Here is a 15,617-nt window from a genome sequence, read left to right on the forward strand (position 1 = left end):
CAAACCAGAGGACAAACGTGTCAAGTCTTCGAAAACTCAAACTAACACGAGGCTGAATCCCCTTGGCCTGACTCGTTTTTGCTTCAGGGACGGAATGTGAGGATTTGTCTTCATGAAGCAAGCTTTTAGGGGGTTGCGCAGAAGCGTGAGCCTTGTCGACATCGTGGCCATGGTTGGCCAATGCCACAGACGACATCGAGGCGAACATGTAAAATTTCTTGCCGGTGATGGACACATATGTTGATGCCCGGGTCGACCGTTTTCGCAAGATACGAGGCTCCCACACATTAGATAAACCCCCCATTCTCTTCACCCGTACGTCCTTTTATTATGCTCACTCCCTCGCGCTAATGACTCTGTCTTTCCCCTGCCCTTAACCAATGTTGTCTTCGTCTTCCGCTCGATAAAACAGAGTTTGATCGCGATTTTCACCCATTCTGAACACCTGCACCGCATCGTTGTTGCACATCAACACCAAATCATCGGTGATGTCGAACGGCGGGAGCTCGAACCACTTGTTCCCTCTCGAGAGCGTGAACAAATGGTGAACAAGCAGTTTCCGCTCGTATCCCCGCGGTCTATCATCCAGCTCGAGCCGTCGGAGCACATGCATCGGTGGCTGTTCCTTCAGACGCACCACGCTCTGTCTGTAGATCGGAGGTTCTGATCTCGTGAGGGGATGGAGGTCAATGCATTGTGTGACGAACTTGGGTTCGACTGTGCAGTTGGTGGATATGACCTGAATGTCGACGACGCCTGTATGGATGGCCATGTTGCCGCCCTTGCCTTGAGCATCCTTCACCGCGAGAGCTTTGGCTTCCTCAGGGTTGAGACGTGGTTGATTAATCAAGTACGCGGAACCGTCCACACCTCCAGTCCACCCAACGCCGCCTAAATTGTCAATGGGAGAGTGCCTCTCCGTTAGGATGAGCTGTTCGATCTCCTCCCTCGTGAACGTCCTATCCAACTGCAACACCTCACGACCAGATATGACATGCGTCTGACTGGCATTTCTCGTTCCCCATTTTCCATCAAGGTAGTCGTCGCCATGCAGATCGGGATATATGGCCCAAGAGAGCTCCGAGCCTGGCAGGTCGTCTCCCGATTGGAGGTAGCCCTCGCTCCAGTACCGCTCCTCGGGTGAATTGGGAAATTTCCCATCGATGTACCGAGTGAAGTGAGCCGGGGTTTTCAAGCCAGGGAACCTCTTCCAGGCGGACCCCAGAGCTTGGTCGTCGAAATTGAACGCTGTGAGCTGTCCCGCCATGAACAGCGCGTCAGGCATGCGTTCTCGCCCCGTGACGAGTGAGAGCTGCGACAGAAGATTGAACGGGTATCGTGCGAAGTTTCCCAAGAGCTGATCCTGGTCCACCCAGGCCCAGAACGGATTCTGCGAACTCTGAAACAGGTCCTTCATCATATAGCCAAGAAAGGGGCGCCATTCGTAGTTGCGGTAATCCTCGCGGTTGGACCACTCCGCGGTGACTTCGGCATGCTCGGTTGCATTGCAACCCCAGCCGAACGTTTGGGAGCACATGAAATCGACATGTCGACGAATATATTCGTCGTCGCTCATGCAGACGACTTTGATGTTGTTTCCCCAGGTAATGTTCACCCCGGCCCCGTCAAAGTCCATGCACGATTTGTCGGGAGTCTTTAACCGGTTGATAAGCAAAAGATCCACCGAGTCAGCGTTCTTCTGGACGGTGTAGTAGAAGTGCCGCAGATATGGTGCGAAATAGTCGTCTTCCCACACCCCGACCAGCGTTATCCGACGTTGTCTCGACGGCAAGTCATTCACACCGGGGAACCTCGCAAAGGCACCGCTGAATGGTGAAACTGGAGCTTGATCCGACTGGTTTCTAGAGCCCGAAAACATTGAATCAAAATTCTTCCCCAGTAAGAAAGTTGCCAAAGCGAACATGGACGCCAGGGTCATGTACAATATCTTGCAAGTGAGACGATGCTCCCACACCTCGTTAGTAACTCGACACAGCAGCCCGAAGTAGCGCTTGACGAGGCTTTCCCGCTACAGCGGTAATGAGCACATTGCCGATCTTGATCATGTCGATAGGACGTACCTCTGTATGTACCCATTTTGGCAGGCTGAGTTGTTCATCTGATTCGGGAGAACGGCTGTCACATCCGAGCAGTTCGTGATCTTCGCCGCTGCCGGGGCTCGCACAAGATTCCAAATCGTCGCCGCCCATAGTGACCTCGTCATTGGGAGATGCCGAATATAGTGGTCCAGAAGTTCAACATGCTGAGTTTCCTGAGGGATGGATTATTATGGCTATGACAACTCTGTGTGTGTGTGTGTGACGTCCAACGCTCCTCGTCGGTGAGATGTCGTGAGGTGGAATGTACCTGGAAGGGAAAGCATCGTGATGCGAAGCGACGTTCTAACTCCCCAAACCTCAGCCGCGTTCCAACGCCACCCCCCTTCCTCTGCTTTCCCTTTCGCAAGCCCTCAGGAGTTGGTTCCGGGTAGCGAGGTATATTGTGATCTTGAAGTGGGGGTTCAGAGGACAAGGAGTGGTAGTGGGAGAGATATGGTTTGACCCCTGGTTGATCGTCGCCCAACTAGGCCCCGAATCATCCCCCTCGTAGCCTTGGCCGCGATCCGGTATTTACAAGCCCTCGTCCAGCTTTACAGCTTTGCAGGTTTAGTGCTTGCATTCATACCACTAGTCTCAGACAGCTCAGCCTCCAAACCCTATCTCTCAAATACCGCAATGCTCGTAAGACCTAGAAAGGAAGATTGCGACTTTCCCCTTGCAAGTCATGTCGGATTGTTGCAAAAAGCATGTGACAATTTCGCGTGTCATTTCAATGATTTCTACTTGTGAGACCCGGTTTTCTTGGTGATCGACCTCCAGTGGAGATTTTGACCCACCGACTACTCGGTACAAGTAGGGCTAGTTTTCTCGATAAAGGTTAGGACATTTAGATACCACCCTGCCCATCTGCCTGTCCATTATCGACGAGTACGCGGTAAGACGCGCCTATTGCCTATTCCTCGAGGCTGACACGAGTAGGTGTCTCCATAGGGCATGTTCTCACCTACGACGGTGCTCGCGCCATGGCCTCCTCCATGTCGCTTCGGCTGCGTAACTTGCCAGGGGATCAAAGACAAACGCAAGCATTGTTCTTGGATAAGATGGCCGCAAGGATTCTGTAATATAGAGTCTGGCTACCTCTGGCTGATCTCGATGCACCGTGCCACCGGCTACAAGTCAAAGGACAGCGACATCAACACTGATTACCAGCGGCGACTGACACGATGGATACTCGACATCGTCTCCAGCACCATGACGAACATCCCACAGGTGGTCGATGGTCAGATATCGGTCCTGTTGCAATGGTCAACACCAGGTCCTGAAAGCACCTTTCATCGTTGGGGTTCGGCCTGCTTCAGGTTTGATATTTGAAGAAGATCAATTTCAATTTCGGGGCGCTTCCTGTGCGAGATAAATCTGTCATTATATAATATGGAAATCCCCCTCCCCCCAAAAATACTGGACTGTTTTGAATCTCCAACTTCCACCATATCTAGTCTCCCCATGACATGACTTCGTGTCTCCTACGTACCATGTCGTCAGGCGCATCCGTCCAAGTCAATGGGCCAGATCCGTCTCACCGACTCCAATAGCCCTCCATCTTCCACCGCGGCTTCAGCAACATCTCCTTCAACTGGTGATCGGTCATACTGTTGCGCCACCATTTCTCGTGCACCGCCGCGATGCCGTGTTTGTAGTCGTCGAAGACCGGGTGGTTCATGACCCAGTAGTGTTGAATCTGGGAGTAGGGCATGTTGCCGTCGGGCCGGTGGACGTATTCGAGCAGATTGTTCTCGGGGGCCAGCATGGGAGTCCGGCCGTCGATGGACCCGATTCTGAGATAGTGCGCCAGCATCTCCTCGGACGGGTGGAGCACCATGAATCCCGCGTTGAGGGCCTTGGAGCGCGGCGCCGGCCACGGGTGCTTGTCGCTGCCGATCGGAGACGAGTCGGCGGCCAGGAGATAGCGTTGGGGTTGGGGCCCTTCGTCATCTTTCGTCTGGTTCTCCATGCCGAGGTTGTCCTGGATGTCGGTCTCGGGCTCCTCGAAGATGGCGTCGAGGGGTTTGAAGAGGACAATGTCCAGGTCCATGAGCAGGACCTTTTCGAACTGCGTGAGGCGGAACACGTTCATTTTGTCCATGACGTGCTTCCAGCGGGGCCGGTCCGGCTTGACCGTCTCCAGCTCGATGGAGGGGAACTCGGCGATCCAGGCGCCCTCGCGCTCTAGGCGGCGTCGTTTCGACTGCGAGACCTGCGGCGAGACCAGGACCACGACGGGAATCGAGTTGTTGGTTCGTGTCTCGGGATCATGGAGAAGTTGGTAGATGAGGAGGCGCACGGACGTGAGATAGACGTCATCTTCGGTGTCTTCCTCGCCGGCATCCTCTTTTTCGGTGGGTGCCAGGTATACGACGTATGCATACTTGGACTCTGGCCGCTGTAGAGTGCCTCCGGGAACCACGGGTCCTTTGGTCGATGTTGCGAAAGGCGACGAGACAAAAGAGCTCTTGATGACTTCGTGGTACGCCTGGGATGGTGATGTCGGGCTAAAGAAGAGGATGAAGACGATGAAGAGAAGAGCCCCCGCAATCACCACTTCTCGCGAGCACGGTGTGAACCGACGTGAGCCCATGGTCGTGTCAATCGACTTCCTGGCACCTAACAATGAAAGAAGGATATCGCAATAGACAGTGTCGTGTGAGGGCGAGTCAAGTCAGCGGAATGGATTATCCTCGAAGACATGTTGCGTGCACGGGGTAGAAGGGGATGTCCCATCACAATCACCCCTTATGCCCAAGGATCCACGCGTGAATGGGGATGCAGTATATGCTACGAGTACATCTGTCCTGGGCAGTGGAGACGAGCGCTAAATAAGCGAGTCTTCTTGCCTCGATAACACTAGTTGATTACAATCGCTCCCAAGAATGCTGTCAGACGAAAAGTTCAGTATACGGTATCGATGGTGCCGATGGGTCAAGTGCGAGCCCACAAGCGACGATCCCCCCAGTTTAGCAAGTTGAGATGGGGAACGGTAGCCATAATTCAATTTTAACCCATCCCAAGCCTCAGTGGCAACATTAGCCAATGGTTCAGACCTTGAGAAACAAGGTGAAGCAAGGATCCCATTATCCATGCAAGCAGACAAACTCCCCCTGTCGAATCAGTTGGATGATCAAGAACGATCTCGTTCATTGGTGTCTCGCACTTGACAGCTACGGCCTCGACGTCAAACTCGAAGAGACGCCTCTGAAATTTAGTTCAGTCACCCCTGTAGGCTCTTCGGTCCAGCCCTGGTCACTGGATAGATTGGATGCGTGAGGCCGTCTTACGGTACGGCGGCAGGCCAAGATGTGTCGGTAACTGTTGAGGTCGATAGGTCAGTTACATATTGTGTGGGCGTGGGAGGATCTCTAGGGCTCGGAGACGTAGGCTCAGAGAACGGACTTTGGAAAGCCCAGTAGGTCGGTGTACTTGGCCACCGTAACCGTTGTGATCTGACAGAGTTGAGACTGGACAAACTGGTGGGTCTGGATAGGGAGCGAGTGTCTGCGGATGCCCCGGCTCTACCACTGGAGTTAGTAGCATAGAGGCAATCCAAGATAATCCAATGGTAACGCCTGCCTGGGAAAACGTGATGTCTCGACAAGGGAAAGGGGGCTTCTTTGGACCCTGGAGGAGGATGGAATTGTCATTGCATGGCAACATTGTCCAGGTGAATGCAAAGCCACCCAATCTGACGCAGATGGATGATCAATCCTGCGGAATGGCTGCCGTGGCGGTTCGGACGTGTCAATGGGAAACAGAATTTCGATTGTCGCGATGAGTTGAACCCATGGCAATGTGAGGCAGGGAAAAGGGGGAAGCACCTGGGCGAACTTTGACGAATTCAAACTCCCGTCAAGGAAACCTTACAGAATGCCGACCACACAACAGAAAGCAGGCAGAAATGCTAGAAAGGGTCGGGTGAGGTTAACAAACCGATCAAGAGTCTTAAAATGAGGATAGTTGATTCGGATCAAAGCACCCGAAGTGAAAGCCAATGCTTGATCCTGAGTGATCTTTCCGAAACCTTATCTGGACACTTGCCATTACGCTACAATACAAGTGCAAGACGGTGCCAACCTTTGCCAAGTTTGTGCAACGGTAAGTTCGTTTGACTTTCTTTTCTAGGAATAGTGACTATTTCCCGGTACTATAATGGGTCGAGAAGGGCCAAGTTTCACGACAACGATGCAGAGCTATTAAAAGGAAGGAAAAAAAGGCCGAGGAACGAGATAATGGAGTGTGCGAGGTACAAGGACGAATGTACTTGTAGAAAAGAGCCTCGCCGGAAACTAGCCATGGGCCATGTCGAATAGAATGAATACAGAATGTCTGGAGAGCTTGGTTCTTGTACTATCGATCGCCAGTGGAAAGACGTAATTGTTGGATGGAGGTGCATACATGATGAATGTGAGAGGTAGTCAAAGCACCTTAATAGATTGAAATACTCGCTACATGTAAGGCATGGTGTTTAGCGTCGTTGTTCCTGGGGTAAATGTTCCTGTAAACGTATCCAGGAACCGGACTACCAGGCTAGTCAAGGTTCAAGGTCAGGTAGTGAGGTCTCTTGCTTGACTGATAGAATAACTAGACATCAAAGAGATCGATACTGAGGTTAGCTATATAAAATAGGTGGTATCGAGGTGACAGTAGTGGGTGGTGATAGTAGATACCGCTAGTAGGTGGCGATAGTAGGTAGTGATACGAGATGACAATACGAGGTGGCGACAGGAGTAAAGTAACATCTCCAAGTTCTACCACCAGCTAGCTAGATTTGGTGGTGACAGATCCTACTGAGTAATTACTATGCGAACTTTACGGCTGTACGAACTGGCGCTTGCACTTGGGCTTGCCCTTGCGCCCCCCCATCATTCCCTTAACCTTGTAGCAAACTCAAGGTAAGCCCCAATTCCATATCGCGTTGCCCCTGCGGGACAGCCTTTCGTAGTGATCGAATAAGGTATCTCCTGTTTCATACATGGCCATGGTGACCTTTGACGCTCTTTTGCTTCCTCTGGCTCTCCCAGCGGCCATCTCAGATTGCCCGTCACCTCCACGATGGCATTGTATCCTGGAGACGAACTGTCAACCCGTCACATAATGCGCCAGAAGATGTGTTCGCGGCTTGTGATATCGCTGGCCGGCCTGCTCATATTCATTTTCCCTGTCATCATCTTCTCACGCCGTTCAGTCGTCCCCAGCAGCCTTTTGAACATTGGGCCCTTGGGCCAGGGTGTCCTTGACGACGTGAGAAATTCAACTCTAGGGGTGGGTGCGCGATGCTTTGGTTTCCATTTCCCACAGCGGTGACATACCAAGCTGATGTACTTGGGTTCAGTTCGAAAAAATTCTCGTCATCTCGCTACCAGAGCGATCCGACAAGCGCGATGTATGGGCTCTGGCTGCAGCGCAGTGTGATCTGTCTATTTCTTGGGTTGATGGCGTGAAAGGGGAGGATATCCCGATCAAAGCCATTCCGGCGGTCAGTGACTTGAACAGACATCGCTTCTACTTCGGTACTGATCCTTTGGGCCACAGGGATGGAACATGCGCGAGTCCAACTCTACACTCGGTTGTTATCGGGGCCATCTGAATGCATTCCAAAGGTAAATTGCGAACAGTCAACATCATGAACAACAACCCCCTTAGTAAAGTTTCTTCCACTAATGTTGTCAATGAAGGATTATATCAGAGGGACTGTCCAGCGCCCTGATTTTTGAGGACGACGCAGAGTGGGACATCAACATCAAATCGCAACTGGTGGAATTTGCTCGGGGACTTCACTACCTCCAGGGGGTGGAGAAGCCTGAAGCCTTGCACTCACCCTACGGCGACGACTGGGACGTCCTCTGGATCGGGTACTGCGGCGCCAAAAGCCGTTCTGGCGACCATAGTTATTGGATCACGCACAACGACCCAACTGTGGTGCCAGAGTCACTTCGAACCGAGACTCGGAAGGAAGGCAACCGCTACCTGGACGACTCTGCAGAACCGCTCCAGGGAACCTTCACGCGGGTGGTCACCGAGCCGTACAACGTCCGCGGCCTCTTCGCCTACGCAGTCAGCCAGCGAGGAGCACGTCGGTTCCTCTACAACTATTCAGTGCGGGCCAAGGCCCGGACCGCCGACGTGGCCGTGAGCGAGTTCTGCAGCGATGGCGTGTCCGGCGCGCGGTGTTTCGCTCCGTTCCCCCAGTTCGTCGACAACTACCTGGCCGCAGGGGACACGGCCAAGGACTCGGACCGCCGCCCGTTCCATTCTGAGTTCCGCAAGGAGGGGACGAGCAACAACATCGTGTTCCCCGCCAAGACGAACTTGGAAACGTACATCAACAACAGCAGATTATACCAGAGCCGTTGGCCGGACCAGACACTGACGGAGTCGATCAATCCCGACACATATATCTTTCCTCGCGGACACGGAGTGTACTTGTCGAAAGAGCACTTCAAGACTCCACAGAACTATTAGCGACACCTCTCCAAGTCGTGTCTGAACGTGTCGGCAAAGGACAGGGCGGAGTGCGATCCTGTCTGTTTCTTTGCCTCCAGCACGGCCATTTCTCCTGTCACGATCATGATCTCTTTTGCGGCCATGATTGGACAAGTTAAATTCGTCAGGCTTAGCAGTATTTTGGCGTACCGGATTTAAATCGCAGTGATAGATTCTGCTAGGTACATAATGCTGAAGATTGAGAAAATCTCACCATCTAATCTCTCTACCTCCTGACCTCGCGACCGCATATTTTGTACGGCTGACCTTTCTGCTGTGGCCGCCCAAGTCTAGTGTAGGAGTTGAGGTTATTGTTAAAGAGAGAAGAGCCAAGCTCTGGATGAATTATAGAGATGTTAAGTAGGAAGAGAGTATCCAGGCGCGGTTGGGAGTTTGATTAAGATCGTCTTTTGTCGCCAAGAGAGAGCGTTTGGAGCTTGATCTCAGGGTGCTTGTTGGTGCTTGTAGATGTTTACCGCTTTGGGATATCGTCGACGCCGCCTTACGCCCGCCGAGCCTCACACGACACGTACAAGGGGCTCGTATGGCCTCGTGGTCACCCCAGGCACTCTAACTACGGAGTAGATCAATGTCAGTTGACCCAAAGATACCGAGAACTGTGTACTCGCGCTCAGTATCGAGTACGACTCAGCCATCTGCAACGAAGCCCGCCATGACGAATGGCGTCCTCAATCCTTCGTCTCGACTATTATTTTGGCCCTATCTTAAAATTTGATGGATTTGAAAGTCCCATCATATGGGCAGAAGATCTGAAGGATACAAGTCTGTAAATGCCGACTGCGAGCATACCCGCTTCTCTGGACACCAATTCTGATGTGTGTAGAGGCTGCATGTTTGGAGACCATTTGATTTTCTGGACCTTCCGGCTGATACTGTTTGAAACGACGACGCCGCGGACTTGTCGAGGCTTTCATACTTTTAACCTCCAGCATCTATTCTTTATCGATCGATATCTTTGCGTGAGATGGTCTCCTTCAAATGTGCTTTTACCACGTAGGACCGAGCTTGGCTGGCAGACAGCCGTCCAGTTCATCTGCGCCCGGGTGACCCAACATAGTCCAGACGATGCTCATCAAGGCTCGTCGAGTAAAGTCATCCGTGGGTAGTTTGAATTCCTGGGAGGGACAAAGCGGATGTTTTCCGTACATCACCGAGACTGTTAGATATTTTATGCTCGTAGAAGGAGTCGACCCGTCGATGCCTAGTAATAATATGACCACTGTCTCGATGGACCACTTGCTAAGAAGTCAGCCATTGCTTTATTTCAGCTGGGAAAGGAATGAGTAAGAGGCGGCCGTGATCAATAATTCAATTGGCTAGATTTCACAGCATTGCTTGGCCTTGCCAAGCCAAAATTTGCGCAAGGCTTCCCCAGAATCTATGAAGCGGGCAAACATAATTTAGCAGGTCCTGTGTAGCGCAGGGCAAAGCTTGAGTTGCGGAATTGCAGAGCTTCGAGCAGAATGGTGGGAGGTAAAGGCTCCTGATTTCGTATTTCTTTCATTTTCATACAACTCTGGCGCACTCGGCAACGACAATGGCTGCCAAATCTTCAAAAGACTCTCTGAACGCGGGCAATCCTAACCAGACGTGGGCATATCTCCCCTCTCCCACTTGCGTTCAAGTTTACTGATGATTCTCGCATAGACTCTTTCTCAAGAATCTTCCCGAGAAGATCAACAAGAATGAGCTGAAACGCGCCCTGTACATGCTCTTCACCACGTACGGTCCCGTCCTCGACGTAGTCACAAATCGCATTGGATCGAAAGGGCAGAGCATGCGCGGACAGGCCCACGTCGTCTTCCGTGACATTCAGACAAGTACACAAGCCATGCGGGCTCTACAAGGATTTGATTTCTTCGGCAGGGAAATGGTATGGATACTCCCAAAAGTTGAGATCTGAATACGCAAGTTAAACTCTGGATGCAGGTTATCGTCTACGGGAAAGGCCAATCGCATATCGTCCCGAAACTTCGAGGCACCTTTGAACCTCCTACAACTGCTGCAGGCGCTGCCTCCGAGAGCACCGCTTTACAGAATTCTATCTTCAATGCTCCACCGTCTGGAATTTCGACGAAGCCTGCCGAGACCGGGGCCAAACCCACTGGAACAACTCCCGATGGCGCGCCACACGGCACGAAACGACCAAGAGAAGAGGAAGAGGAAGAAGAGAGCGAGGTTGAAATGGAAGAAGACGAGGATGATGCTCCAATGGAGGAAGATGAGGATGATTAAAACCCGCATAGAAAGAGAGTCGCACATCTCGCTGAATCGAACAATACCAAGCCCTCCTGCCGTCGTGGTGCCCAAGCGCCGTCGAAGACCTTCATCTGGAGCAGAGGAAGATCATATCAGACACCTGCTTACGATTCAGGCCATGTCTGCTCAGCGGGCACTCAAATGGAAGACAGGCGAAAGGTCAGGGGGAGCGTGCTTCCGCCCTATGTACCCATTAGCCTACTCGGAATGTGCAGGCCCACAGCAGACCCAATCAATCCCAGCCACAGTACAAGATATTCCTCCGGAGTGGGGGAGTTGGGTTCGAGAGCTGAAAGGGCACCTTGTGTGTTGCATGGATGTAAGAAGAAGGCCGGCCGATCTGAGACAGGGTGGTGCTGAGAAGGGAGTCAGCGCCTGAAAGGACATTGCCGAAGACCTGGCCTACCGCCATACTGATGCCTCCCATAACGCCAAACTCGTGCACCGAAGCGAGTGAATGTTCCGGCACCAACCACTCATAAACTTGCTCCAGGCTTAACGACTTGTCGTCTTTGCCATATCGGCATACAAACCAAAGCACCGGCACAGAATAGGTTGGAGACAAAGTAATGGAGAAATCAGCAATGAGAAGCTCGACGCTTTCGACGCTCGGCACGACCTGCGACATGTCAGCACATATATGGTAGATATGGAATACAGTTGAGGCCTCCTACACTATCTCTAACGATGCAGTCTTCTATGCCAGTCTCAATCAGCTCATCCGTGTGCGCGTCATTGTCATCACTGGGAACTCCTCTTTTGCCATTTTTGCAGGCCCTCCTCCGTCTCTCTTTAATCAACAGTTCCTCACCAGTCCACCTTACGCTCAACCAATTCGTATCGCTGATCTTGTCTGAGCTCCTCTGTTCCAGTGCACTACATGCGTGGGAAAACTCCTGTTCGGTGATTGCTGGAAACGCGCGTACTGACTCCCGCATCTCTTGGAGGGAAAGACCAAAGAGTCATGGTTGATTAGAGCCAATTATCGTGATAGCTGAGGAAATCTTCAGGCTCCTGGGAAATCGAAAGTTACGAGGAAGACCCTCCTACAGCCTCAACGAGAAAGATTAACGCCAAGGCCCGAGCATGATTGAGTGCGGGGAAAACACATGCCATTGTTTTCCCCTCATCGTTTTTACATCATGCACATGCGCAATTTTCCACTGAGCCTCAAAAAGTCGAAGCAAACTACATATCTAGCATTGTTACACCACGCCTGTCACATTGGGCGGGCAGTTTTCGACATGACCGGCCACCATCCTTTGCGGGAGGCACCACGAGACGTACGCTCCCTTCCTTTTCATTCTTATTCCTGAGAATCCCCCCAACTCTCCAGCAAATGGGGGGCCAATGGAGGCCAAGTGGCCCGCGCCTGGGCCAACATCGAATCCAACCTTCATTTTTGCCCGTATTTCGACTCGCATGTTTATAACTGTTTTTGTCTAGCTCTCCGAAATCGCCGAACAAGAAGAACGCCTCGTCCTTCCGCACTTTACCGCGGACGATGCCCTCGACATCGGGCTATCGATCCGCAACCGCCTGCGTGCGCTCTCCCACCTCGCCGCGGTGGTGTCGATCTCGCTCGCGAATTCCTCCAACCTGTTATTCCACGCCGTGTCGCGGCCGGGGGTCCAGCCGGACAACGACATCTGGGTGTCGCGCAAGAGGAAGACGGTGTTGAGGTGGGGCGTGAGCACGTGGTTCATGCACAACAAGTTCAAGGGGGACGAAGAGGCCTTTGCCCGTAAGTACATGCTCGGCGGGGAGGCGGGGGGCACCTTTGCCATCCACGGCGGCGGCGTGCCCGTGCGGGTCAAGGGCGTCGAGGGCGTCGTCGGCGTCGTCGTCGTGAGCGGCCTGAAGCAGGACCAGGACCACATGGTGGTGATTGAGGCGTTGGAGGAATTTATCAAACAGTGCGGCAAGGAGGCCGAGAGGGGGGGCCAAGGAGGAGAGGGAGCGAGGTGACTTGAACGCTCGCCCATCATATAACCGGCCAGCCAGTGGTTGAATGTCCAGCATGGACAACAAGAGCAAAAAAAGGTGAATTAGACGGGCTTGGAGAGCATTTCATTCACATTTCTCAATGGCATTTACCTATAATGATTATAATAGATATACATTTCCCAATTGCATCGGAGCAGGCGACAAGTCGAGAGGTGACCTTGTACCTTTGTGCCTTTGTGCCTCCGCACAGCATCAACGACCCTTTGAAAATCAAGCTGGACTCGGGGCAGGGATGGTTGCCAATGTCATAGACGGACACAGACACGAAAACTGAACTCGGCTGCATTTGTGCGACGGGGGAGAGTCCTAGTATCATGGATGGATGACTTCTATCTCTTCCTCGGGGATCCTCCTGACGAATGTCAATGTCCCCCGTCTTGCAGAGGTGGAGGTAGAGGTAGATGTTGAGGCTGCGGCCACAAAATGCCATCCATATACAGGCCAGGCCAGGTACGCCCTCGCCTCTGTCCAGAACTTACTCTACTCGCACGACAAGTAAACCGCCATGAAGACGCAATCTTGCTGAGCCCCGGAGGTCCAAGCGTTGGATGTTTCGATGGTTTGCTTATTCATATTCATATTCTCAATCTACAGTACTTGCACCTACATACGTGCATGCGGCGGGTGTATACCAGATCTTCACCCGACTAGAGGGAACACATATCGCACTGCGCACTTACCTTAGCTCTCGTCGCTGCCAGTAGAGGCGTGGTTACCGTGTGCGCCACCTCCCTATTGCACAACGTGTATTCGTCATGGCTTGGAACGCCTTCCCACCTTTTTTTGGCCCATGGCCCAGTTTCTCTACTGGTGGGGTTGCTCCTCGGTCACTCCCAACCTCGACTACCATGTTGTCGGCAGGAAGGGATCTTGCCAGCAAGACCTGGCAACCCAGGGTTACCACTAGGGTCGTTTGAGAGACCATTGTTGGGTGTGTAAAGCCACGCTCATGCTGATGATGGGCCGTCGGTCGAGGCAAAGGCGACGGAGGAACGCGCAAGAAAGTCATCCGGCATTTCCTTCCGTAACAATGTCACACTGAAAACCCAAGTGAAATTGTGCCCCGAACTCAGTCACTGTGTTCCACAGGCATCGGTGTCCATCCACTTTGGGTGATCCTGGCAGACAGTCCTGGCCTCAGGACATTTCCCGAGTGTATGTTTGGGAGTAGAGGGGCCGTTGGCGGCTCATGGAATCAGATGACCACCGGCCATGTTTTCTCGACGGCCTTTGTGAGGCTGGCGTGGTGCCTCTACCCGCAGTATGAGGCCCTTTGGTACGCTAAGGTCCTCCGAGGTGGTTTCAGCTGCCGAGAGAGCGCAGAAGAGGCGAGGAGATAGCGGCTCGACGAGCATGTTAGGTCAGTGGAAGTTGGCAGGCTGCGGAGAGGATGGGTACACAGCATAAACGAACTCCCAGAGACATGTTCTGATCACATGGTCCGTAGTCTGCGTGAAAATGCCAAAGGCTGGAACAACAGAGTCTCGAAGCACGACCCAGTCACCACTTGGGCAGACATGCGTGCACAAGGGTGAGTCACAGCCTGTACGACTTGGATGAGGTGGATGCTTTTCGAGCTCGCATCCTGGACAAAGCCCTTTGCGGAGATATTGAGTTGCTTAGGACTCGGATGCTGGTATGCTGGTAAGCTGATAATTCAAAAACGTTCGAGGCCGAAGCCGACCCTTGGTGGGGACTTCTATTTACATTTTGCCCGAAACGCGTACGGCTTCCAGCTCGGAGTCGAGTAGGACTCGGATGTGCTGGCTCTTGTGCTTGTACGCGCCGGGAAAGCGGGGTCAAAGGGTTCAGGTTGCGGCATGGCGAAGGATGTCGAAGTGAGAGCAAAACAGCCCAAGAGGGGATCTAGTGTGCATAGTAGTGTCGTGTGAAGTCTGGGTAACAGGATGTTTTCCGAAGTTGTGGCCCTGGAGGGTCGCGAGCGAAGTGGTATCCCAGAACAAGTAACAGAGTTGAAGAAATCAAGCTGATATCTTGAAGCCATGGCCATGGCAGACACGGTCTGCATATTTCCGGCCCCTAGTGCGCGAACAGCTTCGGGCAGCATATAGCAGATATTAGCCAATAAAAAGAGACCTGACAACTGCATTGCCAGCATTGTATCGCCATTCAATCCTAGGCGAGGAGCATTCACGGGCAAGAATTGGTGGAATGATGCCAGGGTAACTAGCTGAAGACGCAACAACAGTTCGCAGATGGTTGCAGTCTTGGAGGTTATTAGGCTATCCTCGGCAATTGTCTTTGTCCTGCGCAGAATCCTTTTGGGTTACACAGCATCGATGGCGTTGAAGGACGTTGTGTTTGATGGAAAGGAGGTTCTTTGCAAATTTGCTCAAAACGAACCCACGTGCTGCTGCACCTTTGACGGGAATGACTTTGAATGAACAGCTGTGGTTTGTGCCTCGCATGGAAAACACCCCAACGGGTTGGTAAACTTTTCTACCAGGTACCTGTGCTTGTACCATATGCAAGCTCCAAAATGGCGTTGGGTTTTGGCGCTATCAGCATTTTGGGTGAACTGAAAGAGAAGGAGAGAGGGGCAGAGACCAAGAGAGACACAAGAGGTCCTGTGTCACCACCCAGCTTCGGTGGGATGAAGAGGGGCCGCACAGTGGTGGCAAGCAAAGAAATGCCGCAGTCCTCGCCTATCCGTAGGTAGAATCTTGGTTCCAGCAATCTAGAGAGATGGACGGATGGATGGATGGATTGAGTAAT

The 15,617-nt window shown here is 52.4% G+C and overlaps 6 protein-coding genes across 6 annotated transcripts; 3 read left to right on the plus strand and 3 right to left on the minus strand.

Annotated features, from left to right (window-relative positions):
* Window positions 1-373: 373 nt before the first annotated feature.
* Window positions 374-2,210, minus strand: AYO20_02110 (hypothetical protein; the record flags this gene model as incomplete). The annotated part of the gene is made up of 2 exons (XM_022640416.1): window positions 374-2,029; window positions 2,082-2,210. The coding sequence occupies 2 exons, from the start codon at window positions 2,208-2,210 to the stop codon at window positions 374-376; spliced, it is 1,785 nt and encodes a 594-aa protein (XP_022503473.1).
* Window positions 2,211-3,636: 1,426 nt separating this feature from the next.
* Window positions 3,637-4,695, minus strand: AYO20_02111 (hypothetical protein; the record flags this gene model as incomplete). The annotated part of the gene is made up of 1 exon (XM_022640417.1): window positions 3,637-4,695. The coding sequence occupies one exon, from the start codon at window positions 4,693-4,695 to the stop codon at window positions 3,637-3,639; it is 1,059 nt and encodes a 352-aa protein (XP_022503474.1).
* A 2,468-nt stretch (window positions 4,696-7,163) lies between these two features.
* On the plus strand, window positions 7,164-8,573 carry AYO20_02112 (hypothetical protein; the record flags this gene model as incomplete). Its single annotated transcript, XM_022640418.1, has 4 exons — window positions 7,164-7,352; window positions 7,444-7,587; window positions 7,644-7,711; window positions 7,787-8,573. The coding sequence occupies 4 exons, from the start codon at window positions 7,164-7,166 to the stop codon at window positions 8,571-8,573; spliced, it is 1,188 nt and encodes a 395-aa protein (XP_022503475.1).
* A 1,579-nt stretch (window positions 8,574-10,152) lies between these two features.
* AYO20_02113 (hypothetical protein) lies at window positions 10,153-10,850 on the plus strand (the record flags this gene model as incomplete). Its single annotated transcript, XM_022640419.1, has 3 exons — window positions 10,153-10,205; window positions 10,263-10,488; window positions 10,545-10,850. The coding sequence occupies 3 exons, from the start codon at window positions 10,153-10,155 to the stop codon at window positions 10,848-10,850; spliced, it is 585 nt and encodes a 194-aa protein (XP_022503476.1).
* Window positions 10,851-11,106: 256 nt separating this feature from the next.
* Window positions 11,107-11,812, minus strand: AYO20_02114 (hypothetical protein; the record flags this gene model as incomplete). The annotated part of the gene is made up of 2 exons (XM_022640420.1): window positions 11,107-11,493; window positions 11,549-11,812. The coding sequence occupies 2 exons, from the start codon at window positions 11,810-11,812 to the stop codon at window positions 11,107-11,109; spliced, it is 651 nt and encodes a 216-aa protein (XP_022503477.1).
* Window positions 11,813-12,118: 306 nt separating this feature from the next.
* AYO20_02115 (hypothetical protein) lies at window positions 12,119-12,842 on the plus strand (the record flags this gene model as incomplete). The annotated part of the gene is made up of 2 exons (XM_022640421.1): window positions 12,119-12,157; window positions 12,321-12,842. The coding sequence occupies 2 exons, from the start codon at window positions 12,119-12,121 to the stop codon at window positions 12,840-12,842; spliced, it is 561 nt and encodes a 186-aa protein (XP_022503478.1).
* Between the last annotated feature and the right edge of the window lie 2,775 nt (window positions 12,843-15,617).

Source organism: Fonsecaea nubica (genome assembly GCF_001646965.1).
Source record: "Fonsecaea nubica strain CBS 269.64 chromosome Unknown Scaff9, whole genome shotgun sequence".
Taxonomy (NCBI): domain Eukaryota; kingdom Fungi; phylum Ascomycota; class Eurotiomycetes; order Chaetothyriales; family Herpotrichiellaceae; genus Fonsecaea; species Fonsecaea nubica.